The sequence below is a fragment of the Podarcis vaucheri genome (assembly GCF_965113315.1).
Source record: "Podarcis vaucheri genome assembly, chromosome: 3".
In the NCBI taxonomy this organism is placed as follows: Eukaryota; Metazoa; Chordata; class Lepidosauria; order Squamata; family Lacertidae; genus Podarcis; species Podarcis vaucheri.
Window position 1 is genome coordinate 125,006,121 of NC_138761.1, and position 17,154 is coordinate 125,023,274.

At 45.4% G+C, this 17,154-nt stretch overlaps 1 protein-coding gene across 2 annotated transcripts in view; it reads right to left on the bottom strand.

Annotated features, from left to right (window-relative positions):
• TFAP2D (transcription factor AP-2 delta) overlaps positions 1-11,075 on the bottom strand; it is a 40,416-nt gene extending 29,341 nt beyond the window's left edge. The window contains exons 1-3 of one of the 2 annotated variants that reach the window (XM_082216440.1): positions 11,022-11,075; positions 9,597-10,094; positions 6,226-6,286 (exon numbers count right to left, since the gene is read on the bottom strand). In XM_082216440.1, coding sequence (XP_082072566.1) covers positions 6,226-6,286; positions 9,597-10,094; positions 11,022-11,060 — 598 coding nt within the window. In that variant the 5' untranslated portion in view covers positions 11,061-11,075. Of the gene's footprint in view, positions 1-6,225; positions 6,287-9,596; positions 10,159-11,021 lie in introns of those variants that run through there. The other variant, XM_082216439.1, reaches the window with a different exon arrangement.
• Between the last annotated feature and the right edge of the window lie 6,079 nt (positions 11,076-17,154).

Sequence of the window (17,154 nt, forward strand, 5' to 3'; positions counted from 1 at the left end):
AACAGGAGACAAGCCACACTCTCAAATTTCTGTTGTAGACCGCCTCTTTCTGAGATGCGTGTGTGATGCTTCTGGTGGTCTTTAGGCAATTTCTAAGTGTTTAAACACACCTTTGTCCTGGGTCCTCCTCTTCTCTGACCGATCATGGACTTAGGAGACACTGAAACCCCTGGATGTTGAGCTGTAAAAGCCAACCCTATCCCACCCACCCCCCGTAAAACAGGGTTCCCAGTTGTGCCCTGCATTCCGCAGAGACTCCACGCGGGCTTGGGGAAAACGTCCGTGGGGCTTCCTTACTAAGGGTTTTAGGAGTTTGAAATGGAGGGAACAGAAATTCATATTATTTGTTTTTACGTCAATATTTAAAGATGGAAAGAAAAGCGGTTGAAGACTAGAGCTAGGCGTAACTTGGAGTCGAGAAGAGAGAAGGACTCGGGGAGAGGACTATGAGACAGAAGAAGCCTGTGGTGGATCAGGTCTAACAGAGAACATCCTTTCAAAAAGATTAACCTCTTGGACATGTTTCTGCTGGAATATGTACTGTTGTAAAATGTGTACACATTTTTTAAACCCACTCCCACATTAAAAACAATGGTCAAATAGAATTCAACAGAACAGCTATAGTGAAGCAAAAATATATAACAGAATGTGGGTGTAGGACTCTCGCGTTGGACGCCTTGCGCCCATAGGAGCCAACATCTGGGGCCCAGGAAGCTTCGGCCACCTCCAATAAAATATTGGATGGGGCCATCCCCCTTCCAAAAAATTAATGGGCATTGCCATTCAAATAGTGCGTCTTGTGATTGATTATTGGGGGGCTTACCAATAAGTTGGCACCCCTGCTTTCGCCCTAGGAAGAGGGATCGGATTAGCTGGATTTATTTCCCAGTAAATATGCCTACGATCCGCTCAACCTCACCTCAGCCCTAACCTTGCCCGGTGGTTTAGGCCAGGGGTGTCCAAACGTTTTTCAAAGAGGGCCAGATTTGATGAAACGAACATGCATGAGGGCCGACCAAAGTTGCTGACCTTTTTTTAGAACCACAAAGGGGGAACTGCCTGTGGGGGCCGAATTAAACCGACCGGCGGCCGGATTAGGTCCCCCAAACCGACTTTGGACATGCCTGGTTTAGGCAACCTCGTGGTTCAGGCATTCCTTCCAGTTTAGGGACGGGACGTAGTAACGATGACCCGCCTCCCAGGTTTGTTGTGAAACGATTGCTGAGCGAAATGTGGGCAATGCTTTTGAGAGTACTCGAGAAAAACGTTGTGGTGCTAAAGTCACAAACCAGCCGGAGCCAAGCATTTTAAGCCACTGATTCGAATAAAATAGTTTAGCACATGTTTTGTTGTTGAAATTAATTTAACGAAGTCCGATCTTCTTCTGGATATCAGCTTGGGAGTGAGCCTTACTGCCAAGTAAATGCAAAAGGGTCGCGTAGGATTGAATCCTATATGTAATTCTTTCACAGAATAGCCGTATGGATATGATAGACTGGTCTTATCTTTCCCCGGGCCGATATGGAGAATATTCTGCGAGATATACTAACAAAGTCCCTTTAGGTTTTACCTTCTGTTTAGGCGTTTACAGTAAAACAAACGGTGGCTCGTCTGTCCCATCTGGTTTCTCTGCCTAATTCCCTATTCTCTACACCCAGTATGAACAGGGTCTTTTCTAACACGACATATGCGTCGTGATATATTCTGCCAGAATGTACCATAAATGCAAAACTTGGAGCTATCCTTAAAAAGAAAGAAAGAAAGAGATTGTTTGGTCTTGGATATTTGCCCCCTAGAGCTTCACTCCACCCCTTAATAAAAACTCTCTCCACCCCTCTCCCCCCGCATCCAATGAATGAGTCATTAGGCTGCAGTTTCATCATTAAGTGCCTCAAATTAAAATTGCAGATCAAAGGACCACGATCAAACCCCGGATTGCAAGGGATAGGCAGCGCCTTAAGTAAACACATAAAAGGCAGAAGGCAGAGAAGGGGGACGTCTATCCAGGCTCTCTATTGGCTAGGCTGGTTTTTTGGTGACTGATGCTCAGACTTTTAAGAGCCTTTCTATTTTTTATTTTTTTTAATCAAATAAGATCTGACAATGTTTCTAGCTTCGCATTAATGCCTCAGCCTTCTCATGTCAGTCACCTCTAAGCGATTTGACAAACTCAAGATCTCTTAAAACGGGAAGAGTTCAGATCATATTAATTCCCCAAAAATGTTTTGATTCAAAGTAGTTTGTATTTTACGTTGCCAAGGGCAATCGAGAAAGAGAGTGTGCCGATAGCCCGGGCCTTCTTTTTCTCTTCATGGCCCAGAGGCGATAGCAGTATTTAAGCTTCTGAAATTAGCCTGGGGCAGGGAAAGATGGATGATCACAAAGCGAAACAAGAGCCGCCCCCCTTCTCCTTTTTTTTTTTTTTTTTTTGAGTTTGCCATTTCATAAAACGACACAGGAGGGCCAAGTGTCACCGTGTTGTCTTTTTTTAAAAGGACTCCAAAATATTTAGTGCAGAAGCCACCAGTCTATCCCTCTTATTTACTCGTTCCAAGGCAGGCAAGCAAAACATATGAGACTCTTAAAAAGGGGGGGGAAAGCAGGTTCCAGGCTGATAATTGTCGTTTAGAGAGGAATTCCTAAAACAGAAAACTGATTTCTAAGAAACTATAAAAAAGAGGGGAGGAAAACTGGGCGTGGCGGCGGGGAGTGAAAAAGATGTTTCTTTTTGCCGCCATCCTCAGCAATGATTAAAAATAGCAGACGACTCTTGTAAATAGAAGGTTTGCATCTTCGGGAGAGATTTCTTTTGAAAGGGCCGATCTGAATATTCAACTTTTAAGGCAAAGCTTCACTCGTCTGTATGTACAACATTAATATGATCTCTGCAGAATTTGGGCTCTCAGAAAGATTACCATATCAAAGCAGGCGCCTGCGGCTAGAGAAGCTATCGATACGCTCGCAGTAGGTAAAGTAAAGATTATTGGTTGTGATGGTGCGAGGAGCGGAGCTCCGGGCGAAATCCTGCACACCATTAACTGGAAGTGATAGCGGTGGGAGCTCGGCCACCGAATCGGGGGCAAATATTGGCTCCGGCTGGTAATTAGCTCGCCAACACCTCAGTCCTGCAGCCCCGACCTCCTCCCGCCCCCCTCACCGCCACCGCCCAAACCCACACAAAAGAAAAGGCCCCTTCCTGCCCGGGTCTCATTAAAAAGCAAACACTCCACATCAGGGCACCTCCAATGTCTCAGCTGGGACAGGCCTAGTCGAAGGAGGAGGAGGAGGCAGGCAAGAGGCTGCATTTTGAGCAGACGGGGGTGGGCGGGCTCGGGCCGAGGACTTTGTTGGAAGCGGGGCGGGGAGTAGGGGCACTTGGTTAGTTTTCGAAGAACCATTGGGCAATCTTGGCTGTAGGGCCAGAAGGCCCGGTTCGAAATGTACATGGATTTCCCCACTTACTTTCTGTTCTATACCTTCTATAGTCCTTACCAGTTTTCCCCACCTGTTTAGTAAACAGTATTAGTATTTTGGAGTCGTCCTTTCAACTCGTTCAATTTCCTCTATATTGAAATTAAAGGGTGTTTTTATGTCTTTATGAAGTTAGATTTCCCTTCCTCTTTCCTCCTGCTTCTTCCCAAAGTGAAATATTTTCTCTCCCCCCCTCGAATTCCCTCCCTCTCTTCTTAAAGCCGCTTTCCCCCCCTCAGATAAAAACACCAAGCGCTTAAAATATGAGGGGAGCCCAGCTTCATATATTTGCATCGATGCAGCGAGAGAGAGAAAAGAAGGGCCCCCGCTGATTTATGCGGAAGGTTCCACAGCGCTCGGGATCTTGATGACTGCTAACCCTTTTTCCCTAAGACTCACTTGACAAAATATTTATTATGTATTTCGAGGACTCATTTGAAACGTATAGGTTCGCCTTTGATATTTGTCCCTGATTTCACAAGAGGCGTTGCACGGAGGGCGGGGGATGGGGGCTCAAGGTGTCGGAGCCATTCAGCTCTTAAGATGAGTAGAGAAAGAGCCTCCTTGCATTTTCATGCTGGATTTTACCACCAGCCTTTAAATCCTTGAATGACTCGGTCGCCTTTTGAAAAACGGAACGGTAAGGAGGGAGAGAGCAGCCTTGCTTAACTACAATCAGTCGCTCAGGTAATTGGAAGCTCCTTGCCAGGAGAGAGCTGGAGACAGCATCAACTCGATAAGGAGGACTCGAGAGGGAAAACCTCCTTCAGATGGGAGATTAGAGTCCAGTCAAGCAGTTACAGACACAGCACCTCAGTTGATGGGGATTCAGCATTTGCCGGTTTCTCCCCCTCAGGATCCAGCCCAAAGAAGCAAGCGCACTTGCTTACAGTATAATGAATATGAACCAAAATACAAGAAACCAACATGCAACTCCTCTCCCCGCCTCTGGCGCTAAGGAAGGTGGAGATGATTGAATAAGAATGCATAACATATTGTCAAAACATTCCATATGGATTACTCCAGAGAGATAGACCCTTGCTCTTTTTCCAGTATACAATCTACAAATGTAACTTTTTTAAAAAAATGTGTCACCCCCAGCTCTATTTATATTTCTCAAACCACACAATAATACCGCACATTAAGACGATTCTAAAAATCAGAAGGTACAGCCTTGTGTAAAGAGTGAGGGAAAACAACCGATTTACAATCCATTGAAACGGAAAGAAATAGATTTGGGGCCATTTATGGTTGATATTACAGTTTACGTTTCTGCAGACCTTGATCAAAATGTTAACAATAATATAAAAAGAATCCATCCGTTTGTTTAGAAGAAAATGACGTGGCTTTCACAGATCCTCAGTTTATAGAAGAATTGTAACCCTCAACATTCAGACGGGTTTTGGAGTGGAACTGTTATAAAGTAGCCACCGGCGCTCAACGGTCAAGCTTCCTCGCTGTTAGGAAAACTCACCGCCAAGGAGCTGTCCATTTCAGCACCAGAAGTATCCCTGCCACCGCCTCTTTACCCGCACCTTTAGAATATCTGCAGTCCGACAGGATTCAAAAGACATTTCACCACTAGCGTGTTGCTGTGCGCTCTTTCCATAGTTTTATGCTTCAAATAAGTTGTTATGACCTTATTACTATTTCAGTAACTTTAACCAAGACGGAAGAAAATTTCTCCTTGCTCATTTTGGTTTACCCTTCCTCCAAATGTCAACAAATAAAATAAATAAAACTATCTGGAAAACAGAACCGTAAATTATAGTTGAAGCAATGCTGTTGGAATCAGCCTATATTACACTCGTGGCCCAAACGGGCTAGGAAGCGCTCAGCTTTAGCACAGGATGGTTTCAATAGTTTCATCTTGTCTCCCTGTCATCGGTGATATATGGGGGAAACCCCATTTAACTTCATCCCTTCATTAATTTGTTCACATTTCGGGGGGAAATGTTTTTCCCCGTTTTCAGATGTAATCTTTGAATAAATTCTGCTCTCTGACATTTTTATTATCCTTCATTCTGATCAGACCGGTAACATATTGGCCTCACTATAGAGCCTTCTGCCTAAAATACTTGCGATTCACACAAGTTAATGAACTGACCCACCCCACCCCCTTTCAGTCACCCATTGCATTTTCAGTGCACTCCTATACATGTCTACTCAAGAGTAAACCTCATTGAATTCACCGGTTGCCGTAGGATCCAAATGTGAGCTTATGGCTGGTGTTACTCCCCGCCCTGCAAAAGCCAGTAATTCGGGTTTCTGATACAGAGTAGGTTAGAAGACCACATCCTGATTTTTACAAAAGCTACGCTTCGGTTTTAAAACTTCCATCGCAAATTGCCATTGAAGCCCTACTTGTGTCCCCCCCCCCCGTACGTAAATAGTACCAGCAGCATACTGAGTTGAAAAGTTTACAAAACACACGCGCGCGCACAAAATGAAATGGGAAACGCAGGTGGCAAAAACAGCATTGCAAGATCATCCCAAGTAGAAAGCAAAGCGGAATGGGGCGGGGGTCGTCTTTCATTTCCTAGAGCTGCACACTAAACATGATGGCAACGTTTCCTTAAGGCCTCTTCTGTTTCTATTGGGGTGGGGGCAATTACATGGATATAAAAGGCACCCAGAACCCGGTCTCAAACTCCGCTATTTGTTTGGAAGTTGGCCCTAGTGGTTATTACACAATTTTAAGGCTTTCTGTTGTTAAAATAATAAGTAAAAATGTAGGACTCGCAACTTGCTTACCTCTCCTTATCACCCCACCTTGGCCGTTCAACACTAGCCCACACTGGGTCTCCACTGAGCCCTTGAATGAAGAGAATAAAATAAAATCAGATAAAGATCCGTACAGATAAATTGCATGGCTGGATGCATCGAACGTGATGCGTTTTAGAAGTGACTGTGTTCAGATTGCAACTCAAAGAATATATCTCCTACGAAATATTTCAAAAACCATAGAATAGCGCAGCTTCTTCCCAGAACAAACAAACTCTGTTCTCAGATATGATCTTTTGTCTGAATGATTGATTGGCAGGAAAGAGGAAGAGAGTCAGTATGGAAAGTTTTTGAAGGGATGTTTTGGAGGTGGAAAAAGAACAATGTTAAAAGAAAGTGGCAGCATACCTGTGGAACATATATACCCCTTTCAAGGTCCATGTCTAACGTGTTAAGTGAACGTAGCATTCACATGTCACACAACTAGGACCAGTTTGCAGAGACTGGTAAAAGCCAGACTTAGAAATGGGAGTTATAAAGAACGGCGACAGAAGGGGAACAATCGGGTGTTTCTCGATTTCTCGACTGGACTAAATTCTAGACTACGTTGTAGTAGTCCATTTCAACGACTGAGAATTTTGCTGTCAACTTCAGTGGGATTTCAACATGCTCTGGTCAAAACCCTTTACAAACTGAGTTCCATATACTCTGGTTTCGCTTTATGTTGGGATACGAATTCTATCGAGAAGAAATCCCCCCTTTCTTCTGTCTATGTGTGTGTACATTTCTTCCACGCAACCTCTCAGTCCTTTTGTCTAGTGGCAATGTGTTAAAAGATGCATTTTCCTTTACAAACAAACGAGGTATTGGACATGAAAGAGGCCTCTTAAGGGTGTTAACCTACTCAACAGCCCGTGAAGAGTTAAGTACATGCGGAGAAAGAGTCGGTGCATAATAATAAAAAGCCCACTTTACAAAAACAACCTTTACAGTCCCGTCTCTCTCTTCCCCATGCCCCCCCCCCCGTTTTTCGGCATATTGACGCTGGCCTAGAAAACCCCTTTCAAGGCCTCTTTTGAGTTTTAGTGTTCTGCCTTAAAGTGATTATGAAATCAATATGGGGGAAAACTAGGCGACTGAGCATAAATTAAAGCGGTGATGGGAAAAGGTGTGACAGTTTCCTTTGTTGCCCATGGAAAATCTTTTTAGGGGTCTCAAAGATGCCCATTCCGGCTCCAAGACTCCTTGCATCTGTTAGGCTGGCTTAAACAGCCTTCCAAACTATTGGACTTTCACTTAACATTCTGAGCAGGGGAAAGTATATTTACATTTGTTGCATTAGAAATGAGGCATATGTTGATGAAGAAAGTGGAAAGCGGGCGGGGGCGGAGATGAAAAAGAAAAGGGAAAGACTGGCTACGAGTTGGAGTTCTTCCTCCAACCTTGGTCGAGCAGCAACCCATTTTGTCACAAAAAAAACCCTCCCCTATAAAACATAAGAAGCTGAAATCAACAAGCTTCTTTTCAAGCGTCGAAAAGAAAAAGCTACAAAAATCAGTGCAAATTCACAAATAGTGGTTTCCCCGCCTCCCCCTCGCGCCGCTTTCGAAACCCCACATTTGTAACTGTGAAGAAACTGATGACTATGTAAGGAAATAGCATCCATGTATAATGAGTATAACAGACATTATGCATCATGCATAACTCAAAACCAAAACAGGGTTTTGTTAAATTTGATTTTTATGGCTTTTTTTTTTGGTAGCGCTTCCCCGCCGCCCCCCTCCCACAAAACAGAAAGAAGGAAAGACGACCTCGTGTTATTCTCTCCACTATTTAAATTTAAGACAAAAAATGATTTTTAAAAATCGTTAAAATGATTCCTAAGCATGAACCTGCCATCTCAGTCTCGGCAAAAGGAGGTTGGAAGGGAAGCGCGTTGTTTGGTCGGATGACATTGCATAAGTGACCAGTTGAATGGCACTAAGTCGAAAATTGGATAAACTATGGTGCTTTTTTGCACAGGATTTAGGCATTGTGCGCTGCCTTGCAAACGTCTCTAATCCCTCCTTTTGAAAAAAAATACAAGGCTTTGTGCTCCGCATAGAAAAAAAAATGTACAGCTAAAAAAATCAGCAGCAGACGTGGTTATATAAAAAAAGGAGAGTAAATAGGTCTTAGTGAAGCGAAATAGTGAATGGCAGATTTGGGAGAAGGAGTGATGAGGAGGAACATAAGGGAAGCCCTGTTGAAAATGGGGAGGGGGCGGGTAGAGACAGAAGCGTGGAAAATGATTGAGTGAATTTCAATGCAGAAAGTCAGGTTTTAGGGAACTGTTCTTCATGGGCCCAAATGATTTTATTCTTGTGCAAATTCCAAAATATGTGTGTGGGAGGCCTTCCTTTTATATAGTACACATACAAACATTTTCTTTATCCTCAGAGAGGAAAATATATATTTTTTTCTGATAAGAAATCTGGGGCGGGGTTTGAGGGGAGAAGAAGGGACAATAAAAGCAACATAGAATTTACTCTCTGTAAGTAAATAGAACCCACTTCATTGCGTGAAACTACACTCCTTCCTAATAGGCTTGATAGAATTTCACGTTCTCTCTCTTTTACAGTAACGTTATAACTATGTATTAGTTATTATAACTATAGTTAGTTATTATAATACATTGTAACTATTATTAAAAGTAGTTAATTCCATCAAAACACACCTTCACTTGATGCTGATAGCTTCTTGACTAGGAAACTTTCGAATTTTGTAAAACTAGAGATCTGTGTGTGTCACAGTCAGCGAAAGAGAGGTACAACAGAAATAAACAGATGAGCATGTTGGAGAGGAAGAGAAAAACAGGTGTTTGCGTTGGAGAGGGAGAGAAATTTAGGGAAGAGATGTGCATGCGTATGTGAACAGGGGGGGAGCGGATGATTGGGTTAACGAATGGATGGATTTGCAGATCTATTTCAATATTTTACAGCTAGTTTTTAATGCTTCTGCTGGCTCCCTCGCTGCCATAGGTAGGACCCGCAGTCGCCTTCCATGAGCTACTGCTCTTGTGCAGTTCTCTTTCAGAGATATTTCTGCCTGTCTGGTTCAGTTTTAATTTTGCAGAGCGGAGTGGGGGGGGGGTGTTTGGAGGGATGCGATTGTCTTTAGGGGAGAGACCTTTGATTTCTGCCTGTCTAATCTGGATTAGCTAATGTCCCCGCCCGCCCTCGGCCGCAGGCAGCTCGCAGGTGAGAGGCTCCTCCGCCCGCGTAGCACTTTCTCCCCTGACCAGAAGGTCGCCGAGCTCTCTCTCGACAGCCGGGGGCCGGGTGGGTGGCAGGCGAGTGCGGGCCAGGGGTGGGAGCAGGAGCCGGGCGGCGGCGGCGGCGGGAAGGCGACGTGTGATTTACCTGCAGGTCGTCCGCTCCCGAGGCGGCCAGCCCAAGGCTTGGTCCTGGCAGGAGTCTTTGATCGGGGTGCATCCCATACTGGGAGCCATGGCTCATAAGAGACAGGTCGTGGCGACGGTAAGCGTCTAGGCAACCCAGCTCCCTCCTCTGCTCGTCCAAGCAGGAGGACTTGAGCGCCCGGGCGTTGTGCAGGTTGATGAAGTCGGCGGGTTCTCCATGGTGGATCTGCTGGTAGTACTGCTGCGAGTGGTGGAGCGAGTTCAAGGAGTAGGCGTCGGGGTTGACGGCCGGGTGGCTGTGTTGGAACTCGTAGTGGAAGGACTGGTGGTGCAGGGGGGTGTACTGGTGGTTGGTGGAGAAGTAGGGGGAGGCGAACTCAGTACCGGTGGTGGAGTAAGTGAGGGGCGACGTGGAGGAGTAGGCGACGGTGGAGTTGGCCACAGACTCCAAGCATCCCAGCTGCATCAAACGGTAGCTGTTTGATCCATCATGACGTATCTGAAAGGAAGAAGGGAAAAGGTAACCCAAATACTGCAGGCTGGTCATCGGAAAAGAGCGGGGCTCCAACAGCACCCTGTCCCGCCTAGCTCCCCCCCCCCCCCGCAACCCTAGCCAAAGCTCCTCTAGTTAGCGCCGGCAACCCCATACACCTTGGGCTGGTGCCCTGCAAGTCTGCACTAGAGGTTTAAAGAGGGAGCGAGAGAGAGACCCCTACGTAGGAAAGCGAGGCGTCCACACAGCTTGGGAAAGAAAGCTGCTACTTCACTGTGATGGCTGCTTGCGGAGGTAACCCAAAGTTACCCAACACAAACGCTGCAAAACTCCATATCCGTCTCAAGCGCAGAAGGACTGATCTCCTCCTCTTACGGTCCTAACTCTCTCAGCAGACATAGGTCTCTCTCGATAGATACCAGGCACCGCGTCTCTCTCGGTGTGGCTCGACTCCCTACATGCCTTTAACCCTTCTTGGTAAAAGATCTAGGTCCAAAACCTTCCCCTTCCGACAACCTGAGTAGGAGTCGATCGCTTGCTGGCCCCCGGATTCCCATTGCGCGCTCTCGCTCTCGCTCTTTTTCTCTCTCTCCGGCTATTATTAATAGTATTTGCCACCTTCCGTTTCACGGCATTATTGGGGCCATTAGCCTGTTTTCTTTCCGGCAACCGTTTGAATGCGGCAATGGGTTTGCCCCTTTCCTGGCGACAGATGTCATAACGAATTTTCGCCCTTTACTTCTCGAAGTTCTCTCTGAAGCCGGATTATAATTAAATGTAACGGTCCAATGTGGATTAACAAAAAAATGGAAACAACCACACACAGGCACACTCGACCGTACACACACACACACGCATGCATAGGCACACACACCCGCACACACGCGCGCACACACACACCCGCACACACGCACACAGACACACACAAAATACCTCCGCATCGTGGACGAGTCCTGGAAAGGTAGTTGACATTTTGGGTTCTCCGAAAGAGGCTCTGATTAAATCCCTTCTCCAAATTTAAAAGGAAAGAAAAGACACCAAAGCAACCACCAAACCACGAACAGTTTTTAAAAATCAAAAAATTGCAGTCCTCTCCTGTTTCCCACAGACGTGAAAAATATATATACATATAGAGAGTATTTCTATCTAAACACAAAGAGGCTTTGCAACGTGTCTGCATAGGTCTCCCGCTTTTTTCCACCGTGCACCCTTTTAAAAACCTGTAGGAACAATTTTTCCCTCTGCACAAAAGCAGCTCCCCGGATCAGATTTTGTACTTGCAGGGTATTTCTTTGGCTGATGTCGTAGGTCCCTTGGTAATATAGAAGTTTTGAAAATTAAGCATCAGCACTGAGAACTGGGAGGACAATAGATAGAGCAGCTTCATCCCAGGAGACAAGGAATAAATATTGTATCTTCGCCTAATAAGGAACTGTAGGTTCTTTCAACGTTTTTATACATTTTTCCTTCACTCTTTTAGAAGGCTTCCCCCCACTTTACTCAGGCTAATGTGGGACCTAATCTTTTCGAAAGGGGCCTTTTTAGGAACATATGATAGAGGTGAACTAGAGCTAATACATAAAACAAACTAGATTAATTAAAACCATCCTTTTTCAGTTGGTGAGTGTTTCTTCTTGCTGGTTCTGGCTATCCATCCACCCCCCCCCCATATTGACCAAAACACAAGATTAGCATGTATGTAACTGGATTTCCCCCGTCCTCCGAATTACACCAGCGCATTTATATTTCTTAGAGAAAATAATAAATCGAATTGAAGTCCACCTCCACGCCCTCCCCACCTTAGTCAGATTGTTCGATATGGGGCAACTTAGATGAAATCACACTGGGTTTTGAAACAGAATTTCAAAGAAACAACTTATCTGAAATGTGTCACTGCGGTTAAGTGTCGCTGCCGTGCATTAGAGAGAGAGATATATATAATATAAATAAATACATATATATACATATAGGGCGATACCGGGAGCAGGAAGACACCCCCGCGCGCCCCCGCACCCACACATGACACGGGGTAAGAGAGCTAAAAACCTGGAGATTTGTGAGCGAAAAGGTGAGAAAGATTTGGAGCCTCCCGCCCCAACTTGGAAGTGTCTATTTGAAGTGCGAATTGATTTATTTTTCAGACAGTTAATTATGGCCGAGTTAGCATTATGGCCGAGTTTAAAACTACGTGCATGTATTTATTTGCAACCATCCCGGGAGTTAATTTCTGGGGGCGCGTCCGCTTTCTGCGGGAGAATCATCTAAGCCCCGTTTTCTGCTCGGAGGAACCGCAACTGAAGATTCTCGCTCGTCAGGGCGCGCCTGGCGAATGCTCCAAGGAAGGATCTGAGGCAAATGGCATTTCCTGCCGCTGCTGTGCCTCTCTGCTGATGGCGAGCTTAAATTACAAGCCTTGGAGACAGAAGCGGGTGTAACTCGCTTTTAATTGCCATTTAATTTGGTTCGCTTTTAAGTGTTTAAACCGCGAAGGTGTCTTAATAATAAGCCGCAGGCAAACAGACGTGTGGCTCTTTTTTAAGGTCCAGGTTTGGGGAGTGTTTATTGGTATCTGTTCATGCAGGCTAACAGGAGCTGTCATTCAAGCCTCTATTCTTTATCCAAATGGACAAAGGCACACGACTCGAATTGAAATGCATTGTCTGAAATGGAAAAGTGCGATTATCCAGACCGGCACAGGGGTCAGCAGCAAACACTTTTTGTTGCCTCCCCAACCTTCTCTTTAACGGGATGGGGTGGGGCGGGGGGGGGGCTTCTAAAACTCCTTCGCAGAAAGAAAAAAGAAAGAAAGAAATTACACCCTGACATTTTAAACAGGAAATTCCATTAATTACTGACATCTCTAATGTTTCTTTTCCCAGGCTCTGGGCAACTTTGGTGGTAAAGATTAGGAAATGGGAGACAGTACATAAATCAGCGAAATCTTTCCCCTGCAAAGACTGAGTTTGTCCAGTGATCAGCCTACCCCGGTTAAGACGCTCCCGTCCACCCCCTTCCTAAGCTGAGACGCCTTCAGGAAAGAGCAGGGACTCCTCTCAAGTCACCTCCTTTTAAAGGATCCTGCTTGCCCACCAGACGAGAAGAGCCACCAGTCCCTTGGGATAACCACGATTATTCACCCCACTCTGGTTTATGACCACCTATAACGCCGAAGGGTATTATTTTGGTTTATGAGAGCCTGGATCGTCCTTCTGGCTCGCAAGAGTAGATGAGCACGTCGGAAGCGTGGAACAAAGACAGACAGACAGACAGACAGACAGACAGAAAGAAAGAAAGAAAGGAGAAATCTTGTTCATGCCTAGGTTCCACTCAAATGCATCTATTCAAGTGTAACATTGGACAACTAAATACTTGATTTGTTTGTGTGGAAACCTTACCCACGTCAAACTAGATTTCCAGGAGAGTGTGCGGAGGATAGCATCGTTACAGCCCGATTCTCTATACTTCCCTCTCACCTGGAAGGTAACCCCTACGGATTTCAAGTGAGGTTCTGCTGCTTTAAAAGCAATTTAGTTTTGCACACCTCAGGTGTGATTCTTCTTGTCATCAACTGGACATACTTCTAAGTGAGTGCCTTGAGAGGAAGATGGAAATAGACAGGAAGCGAACCTCGGTACGCTTACTTGGAGATGAGATCCATAGGAAATAAGATCGAAGTTGGTGATGGCCACCAACTTGGATGACTTTAAAAGAGAATTAGGGAAATTCAGGGAGGAGGAGAGGGCGACCAACGGCTACGAGCCGTGATGGCTTTGTTCTGCCTCCATTGCCAGGGGCAGGGCGATGCCTCTGAATACCGGAATCGCAGGTGGGCAGAGGGCGCTTGCGCTCAGGTCCTGTCTGCGCGCTTCTCATCAGCATCGAACTGGCCAGTGTGAGACAGGATGCTGGACTAGATGAACCCGTGACCTGATCCAGCAGCCTCTGCGTATGTTCTAGAAATCAAGCGTAGGTTAGTAATTGGTCGGTTGCTGCAAGGTCTTAAGAGTTGAGGATCTAGTTCACATTCAGTCACTAAACTCTGTAGGTAAGGGTTCTGACAACCTGGTGTGATATGACACTTAATCACTGTTTCCCCTCAACGTCATAGAAAGTGTCAGTTCGACGCCGGAAAAGCGAGTGGAGAAAACGCGCGACGTCCTTTCCTATGCTGGCAAAGAAAACAGCCAAATGGAGACAAAGTTTGCATGTTTTATCTTACTTGTCCATGTTTAGGCTGGAGAGCTGTTTTCACTTTTCTACAGCCTAAACAAGGCAAGACAGGCGTGCAGAAATGAGACTGACAGTTTCCTAGGCATGGAAACAACTTCCTCGACAAAGCAGTGACTCCTCAGGAAGAGGATTTAACTCCTCCCTTTCCACAACAACAACAAAAAAGGCACTCCTCCACCGTCGCGTAAACACTAGCGGGGTTACCAAATCCTGGATCAGACCGACAACAAGGACCAAGGTTTCTGCCCGGACTGGCGAAAACGTTTAAAGAACAGCCAGTCAGAACAGATGAATTTGTCCTGCCAGTTCTTTTAATATGGAACTAAGAAGCTGCCTTCTGCCCAGTTCAGCCGTGGCTCCATCTACAATGAGAGGCAGCGGCTCTCCGGGGCCTCGGAAGGGTCTTTTCCACACACACACACACACACACACACACACACACACACACACACCGGAAATGTCGGGGGTTGAACCTGGCTGGGATCTTCTGCCCGCAAAGATGTGTTACCGCTGAGTTACAGTCCTTCCTACGCCCTCGATTTGTGTTGCTCTCGAAACAAACCATTAAACACACCCTCTCCTCCACAATCTTGGCCAAATCCATATTGATGAACAGATTCAAAGCTGTGAAGCAACCGACTGATTGCTTCTCAAAAGCAAGGAAACGCCTTGTTTCCTGCTATGTCAATCCCGTCCTAAGCAAAGCAATGCTAGACTATCATCCTAGGGACGCAATAATTGAATGAGTTACAGTTAACAGGTGCAGGTCTACTCCGAAGTAAGTCCCACTGGAATCAATGAGAATTCCTCGCAAGTAAGTGTGTACTGAAGGGCACTCCCAAGGTGTAGTTTAGTTTTCTAGCTAGCCTATTCTCTCGAAGACTTCTTTCAGTTTTAGCCTGTGAAGGAGGGTTTCAGTGGCACTTTTGATTTCTTTGACAGTTTGCGGGATTATGGAAAGAAATGGGTCAGAACACGGAAGGCCAAAGCTGTGGTTTTACTGTGTGGTGCTGCGGAAACCACCCTAAGCTATCGGTCACCTCCCTTCTCTCTATTTTAATTAGAAAGTCTGTGGAATATATTGGGGGGCTCCTCCGTTTGAGTAGCCAGTGACCAAGAGGAGCTGATTCAGTTCTCAGAGACAGCTCAAGAAGCTTGTTCCACACCATCAGTTTTGCCTCCTTTCTCACAACCACTCTCTGTCGAGATTCTTTGACTCATCTTATGATCCACAGGCACTACCATAATTTCCCCAAAGTCAGGGGTGCCCAAACTTTTTTCAAAGAGGGCCAGATCTGATGAAGTTGATGAAGTGAACATGCGTGAGGGCTGAACAAAGTAGTTGAGCTTTTTTTTTAGGATTTGACCCCAATAAGTAAACTGCCATGGACTTTGGACATGTCTGCCCTACTACATCAAGGACTGTTTGTGGGAGGAAGGCTGGGAAGGAGCCACCATCCGCTCAGACTTATTTGTTGAAAGGTTCCTGTTTAGATGAGAGATGGGCAATCTGTGGCTCTCCTGATGGTGCTGGACACCAACTCCATTCAGCCCAGGCCGAATGTAATGGTGGAAGCATAGGCCACACCTGCCACAATTATTCAGTAGCAGCCCAGCTTCCAAGCTGTGTGCTCAGTCTGCCAAGTAATTCCAACAGTAAGTTGTAATTCAACATCCTTGGGCCCACAAGTTGGTTCCCTCGCTCTTCTTTGGGGCACCCTTATAGCACTTCTGACCACCAAACACGGACAGGCTTAAGCAAGCAAAACTGGAGGCTAACAGAGAACCAAATGCTGTTGTTTTACACAGGAGCCACACATCTGCACAGTCCTGACTTCCATGGACCACTTCTGAGCCATCCATTGTCTCTGCCTTTAGAGACAGAAGAAATTTATTTGTATTTCATCTATCCTTAGCTGAAGAGCAAACTGTACCGGGGATATGAAACCTACCCTCTCTCCCACTCCCTTCATAAATACAAGAGAGGGAAGCAAAGTCTCTAATTCAACTATATACCATGTCCCTTGGCAAGTGCCAACTTGAATAAAATATTGGGGGAGGCAGGTAAGCCCCATACTGCATAATTGATCACATGGTGTGGTGCGCACACACCGTTTGAATGAGAATTCGCCTCAACTTGGGAGGGGCGGCCCCCTCAAATATTTTCTTGGGGGGCTGAAGGGACCTCAGCCTCTAGGAGTTGGCTCCTATGCAAGGTGCTGTAGGAATGGTAAAGACTTCAACACACCTCCTTCCCTGCTTTATGTTTGTCTCAGATTTCCTCATTTCCCATCATTATATGCTGAAGTCACTTTGCTTGCTGCGATGTTATTTAAGCTCTTTTTAAATAATCTGCATAAGCATTGGGCTTGGACCATGCATAACCTTTAATGATCTTGAACTCATTTATTCTGCAGCCCACAATAATGGTTTCTCAAGGTGTACCCTATCTATGATTTTGTCTTTTATGTGGCTTTCAGCATCTTTTATCTATACTGTCAAGGGAAACTGTTCTTTCAGCAGAATCCTTTCCTGCCTTTGGGAACTTTCCCAAGATCTTTATTGGGAGACTAACCTAAATGTGAGAAAGAGCTCTACTCATTGCTGAGAATTGTTGTCTTAGTCACAGGAAACAAGCGTCTACAAGTTGAGAAATGTAGAACTAGTTTTCCCTGCTATTGTTTTTTTTTAATTTCATCAACAAATGTGTGGTTGTCTTTCCCAAGCTACCAATGGGTTTTAATGCAACCACTCATTCAGACAATATTTAGTTTACTTTGGAATATGAACATTCACTTTAAATATGTACTGCTCTTACCACAATCTTTTCAGAAAG